The sequence below is a fragment of the Oncorhynchus keta genome, chromosome 20, assembly GCF_023373465.1.
Source record: "Oncorhynchus keta strain PuntledgeMale-10-30-2019 chromosome 20, Oket_V2, whole genome shotgun sequence".
Lineage (NCBI taxonomy): Eukaryota > Metazoa > Chordata > Actinopteri > Salmoniformes > Salmonidae > Oncorhynchus > Oncorhynchus keta.
The window spans coordinates 46,774,025-46,779,024 of record NC_068440.1 but is presented as its reverse complement, the minus strand read 5'-3'; the positions used below and the strand labels follow the sequence as shown (position 1 = coordinate 46,779,024).

General features: G+C 43.8%; 1 protein-coding gene across 1 annotated transcript in view; it reads right to left on the bottom strand.

Annotated features, from left to right (window-relative positions):
• LOC118381113 (FH1/FH2 domain-containing protein 3-like) overlaps positions 1-4,356 on the bottom strand; it is a 190,649-nt gene extending 186,293 nt beyond the window's left edge. Inside the window, exon 1 of the mRNA XM_052473174.1 lies at positions 4,351-4,356. Coding sequence (XP_052329134.1) covers positions 4,351-4,356 — 6 coding nt within the window. The remainder of the gene's footprint in view (positions 1-4,350) is intronic.
• Positions 4,357-5,000: the final 644 nt, after the last annotated feature.

Here is a 5,000-nt window from a genome sequence, read left to right as displayed (position 1 = left end):
AAAGGTGCAGAGTGTTCGAATTGCCTGCCGGTGGGGGGCAAGGAGCTCCGCTAAAACCATTGACAACTGAGTGCCGTTTGAAGGAAAAAAATACAGGAGGAGCCTCTTAAAGAAGAAGTTACAGTGAGAGCCAGAAATCTTGCTTGTTTGTAGGTGACCAAATACTTATTTTCCACCATAATTTACAAATAAATTCATTAAAAATCCTACAATGTGATTTTCTGGATGTTTTTTCCCTAATTTTGTCTGTTATAGTTGAAGTGTACCTATGATGAAAATTTACAGGCCTCTCTCATCTTTTTAAGTGGGAGAACGTGCACATTTGGTGGCTGACTAAATACTTTTTTAGCCCCACTGTATATAAGATCCCACAGTTGACAGTGCATGTCAGAGCAGAAACCAAGCCATGAGGTCAAAGGAATTGTCAGTAGAGCTCCCAGACAGGATTGTGTCGAGGCACAGATTTGGGGAAGGGTACCAAAATATGTCTGCTGCATTGAAGGTCCCCAAGAACACAATGGCCTCCATCATTCTTACATGGAAGAAGATTGGAACCACCAAGACTCTTCCTAGAGCTGGCCGTCCGGCCAAACTGACCAATCGGAGGAGAAGAGCCTTGGAAGAGCCTTGGTCAGGGAGGTGAACAACAACCTGGTCACAGTGACAGAGCTCCATAGTTCCTCTGTAGAAATGGAAGAATGACAACCATCTCTGCAGCACTCCACCAATCAGGACTCTATGGCCAGACAGAAGCCACTCCTCAATAAAAGACACATGACACCCCGCTTGGAGTTTGCCCAAAGGCAACCAAAGGGCTCTAAGACCATGAGAAACGAGATTCTCTGATATGACGAAACCAAGATTGAAGTCTTTGGCCTCAATGCCAATCGTCAAGTCTGGAGGAAACATGGCACTATCCCTACGCATGGTGGTGGCAGCATCATGCTGTGGGGTTGTTTTTCAGCGGCAGGGACTGGGAGACTAGTCAGGATCAAGGGAAAGATGAACGGAGAAAAGTACAGAGAGATCCTTGGTGAAAACCTGCTCTAGAGCGCTCTGGACCTCAGACTGGGGCAAAGGTTCACCTTCCTATAGGACAACGACCCTAAGCACACAGCCAAGACAATGCAGGAGTGGCTTCGGGACAAGTCTCTGAATGTACTTGTGTGGCCCAGCCAGAGCCCGGACTTCAACCTGATCGAACATCTCTGGAGGGACCTGAAAATAGCTGTGCAGCAACACTCCCCATCTAACATGACAGAACTTGAAAGGATCTGCAGAGAAGAATGGGGGGAAAAAACTCCACAAATACAGGTGTGCCAAGCTTGTATATATGATTATACTCTTAGTTAGTATTTCTTTTTAGGGCAATCTCGCCAGAAATGGTCAAAATAGAGAGGTTTAAGACCCTCATAAGACAGATGTATTGCAAAAGGACATTTTAAAATGGTACCCGGGGAAAGAGGGGTTAGTCTGTGGACATCTGAGGGTTGGAATTAAGATTGGAGTGATTGATTGGCCGATATACTTGGAGTCCAGTGTATCAGTTGGCGAGGATTGGATACCATAATTGTTTTGAATACTTCAGAATTACTGCATCAAACCGTCCTCTTTCATTTTGTATTGTATTGGAGGGGGTTGGATTGGAGAGGGTTGTATTGGAGAGGGTTGGAATGGAGAGGGTTGTATTGGAGAGGGTTGTATTGGAGAGGGTTGGATTAGAGAGGGTTGGATTGGAGAGGGATGGATTGGAGAGGGTTGGATTGGAGAGGGATGGATTAGAGAGGGTTGGATTGGAGAGGGATGGATTGGAGAGGGTTGGATTGGAGAGGGATGGATTGGAGAGGGTTGGATTGGAGAGGGATGGATTGGAGAGGGTTGGATTGGAGAGGGATGGATTGGAGAGGGTTGAATTGGACAGGGTTGGTTGGAGAGGTTTGTATTGGAGAGGGTTGGAATGGAGAGGGTTGTATTGGAGAGGGTTGGATTGGAGAGGGTTGGATTGGAGAGGGTTGGATTGGAGAGGGTTGGATTGGAGAGGGTTGTATTGGAGAGGGTTGTATTGGAGAGGGTTGAATTGGACAGGGTTGGTTGGAGAGGGTTGTATTGGAGAGGGTTGGATTGGAGAGGGTTGGATTGGAGAGGGATGGATTAGAGAGGGTTGGATTGGAGAGGGATGGATTGGAGAGGGTTGGATTGGAGAGGGATGGATTAGAGAGGGTTGGATTGGAGAGGGATGGATTGGAGAGGGTTGGATTGGAGAGGGTTGGATTGGAGAGGGTTGGATTGGAGAGGGATGGATTGGAGAGGGTTGGATTGGAGAGGGATGGATTGGAGAGGGATGGATTGGAGAGGGATGGATTGGAGAGGGTTGGATTGGAGAGGGATGGATTGGAGAGGGATGGATTGGAGAGGGTTGGATTGGAGAGGGATGGATTGGAGTAGCAGGAAAGTAATAGTGAAACCTTCACTTATCCAAATACATTCTTCAAAGTTTTCTGATCCTAGTTACATAAAGGTTTAATCACAAAAATATGCCAATTGGTTAACGTGGGGTCTGACCTTTCTAATTTAGCCTCAGTTTTCAATTCTCCTCTATAGGAAATGTGACTGAGAACGAGATTTGTTTCTGGGACGTGTGCTTTGATGTGGATGTCTCTTGTGTTTGAAAGTGGGAAGCATTTGTACTTTCACTCTCTGCCAAAACACAGTTACAGTCACTCACCCTTGTAGATAACTTGAAGTAGGTATTGTGTCTGGAAGTAGACTCAACTAGCTAGCAAGCTAAACCAAAATTAGTTTAACTTTGGATAGCCTAACTGTTGGGCAAGTTAAGGACTGTCAATAACTTACACAATGTAAACGGGACAATATTTTCAATGTTGCACACCTTTTAGTTGTCTCGTGAAGCTTTTAATATTTGTATATGAATTTCTACAATTTATAGTTAGTTTGAGTTTTTTAAGTCATTTAAATTTGGAGCTAATTTACATTTCAAAATATTGTCCCAATGGACATTGTGTAATTTACTTATGGTCCCTAACTAGCCCCATAGGGATATCCAATGGACATTGTGTAATTTACTCATGGTCCCTAACTAGCCCCATAGGGATATCCAATGGACATTGTGTAATTTACTCATGGTCCCTAACTAGCCCCATAGGGACATTGTGTATTTACTCAATGGGGATATCAATTGTGTAATTTACTTAGGGATATGGTCCCCCTAACTAGCCCCATAGGGATATCCAATGGACATTGTGTAATTTACTCATGGTCCCTAACTAGCCCCATAGGGATATCCAATGGACATTGTGTAATTTACTCATGGTCCCTAACTAGCCCCATAGGGATATCCAATGGACATTGTGTAATTTACTCATGGTCCCTAACTAGCCCCATAGGGATATCCAATGGACATTGTGTAATTTACTCATGGTCCCTAACTAGCCCCATAGGGATATCCAATGGACATTGTGTAATTTACTCATGGTCCCTAACTAGCCCCATAGGGATATCCAATGGACATTGTGTAATTTACTCATGGTCCCTAACTAGCCCCATAGGGATATCCAATGGACATTGTGTAATTTACTCATGGTCCCTAACTAGCCCCATAGGGATATCCAATGGACATTGTGTAATTTACTCATGGTCCCTAACTAGCCCCATAGGGATATCCAATGGACATTGTGTAATTTACTCATGGTCCCTAACTAGCCCCATAGGGATATCCAATGGACATTGTGTAATTTACTCATGGTCCCTAACTAGCCCCATAGGGATATCCAATGGACATTGTGTAATTTACTCATGGTCCCTAACTAGCCCCATAGGGATATCCAATGGACCCTAACTAGCCCCATTATCCAATGGACATTGTGTAATTTACTCATGGTCCCTAACTAGCCCCATAGGGATATCCAATGGACATTGTAATTTACTCATGGTCCCTAACTTAGGGATATCTTGTGTAATTTACATGGTCCCTAACTAGCCCCATAGGGATATCCAATGGACATTGTGTAATTTACTTATGGTCCCTAACTAGCCCCATAGGGATATCCAATGGACATTGTGTAATTTACTCATGGTCCCTAACTAGCCCCATAGGGATATCCAATGGACATTGTGTAATTTACTCATGGTCCCTAACTAGCCCCATAGGGATATCCAATGGACATTGTGTAATTTACTCATGGTCCCTAACTAGCCCCATAGGGATATCCAATGTCAAACCAATTTCACAATCGGGTCGTGTGTAGCTGCTCTCAGAATTGATGATAATTTGGATGCTGCCAACTGTGGGCTTGTGGGCAGGATTGAAATAAACCCAAGGAAAACAGTTACCTCCATTCCGTGACAGATCATTTTTTCCCCCTAATTATATAGCAAATCTCCGTTTTGGATGAGACTGGCGTATCTATGTAGTACATTTTGACACTAGAATCAAAAGTTTCTAACTCAAATTGCTATGCTGTTTTCAAAAGGAAAAGTTGCTTACTGCTTTCAGTTGCTCTTTAAATGTGGCGTGGCTTAAACAGCGTTGACAGAGGTAGAGAGTGGTGTATTCTGGGTAAACACACCCAGGCTACATGACCCCCCTACAGGAATGACATCTGTCTCTCCCCTCTAGTTTGTTTTAAACACTTTTTTCCTCCCACATTTGCTTCACACCCTTTCTTTATTTTTTTTATAAACAATTGTTGCCCGTAAAATAAAGTCTCGTTTTACAAGGTGGGTAACGAACATGAGCGCTGGTCGTGTAGAGCCTGGAGAACAAAGGGATCCGTTTGTGGCTGGGCGCTGTTTTCAACATTAAGTCCGTGTCCCAAATGGCATCCTATTATAGTGCAGTACTTTTTTGACTAAGACCCCATAGGGTTCTGCTCTAAAGTAGTGCACTATGCAGGAAATATGGAGCCATTTGAGACATACCCTACAGCTCTGTTAAGGGAATTACCCAGCTGCATTATGAAGCTATAAAGACTACAGAACAT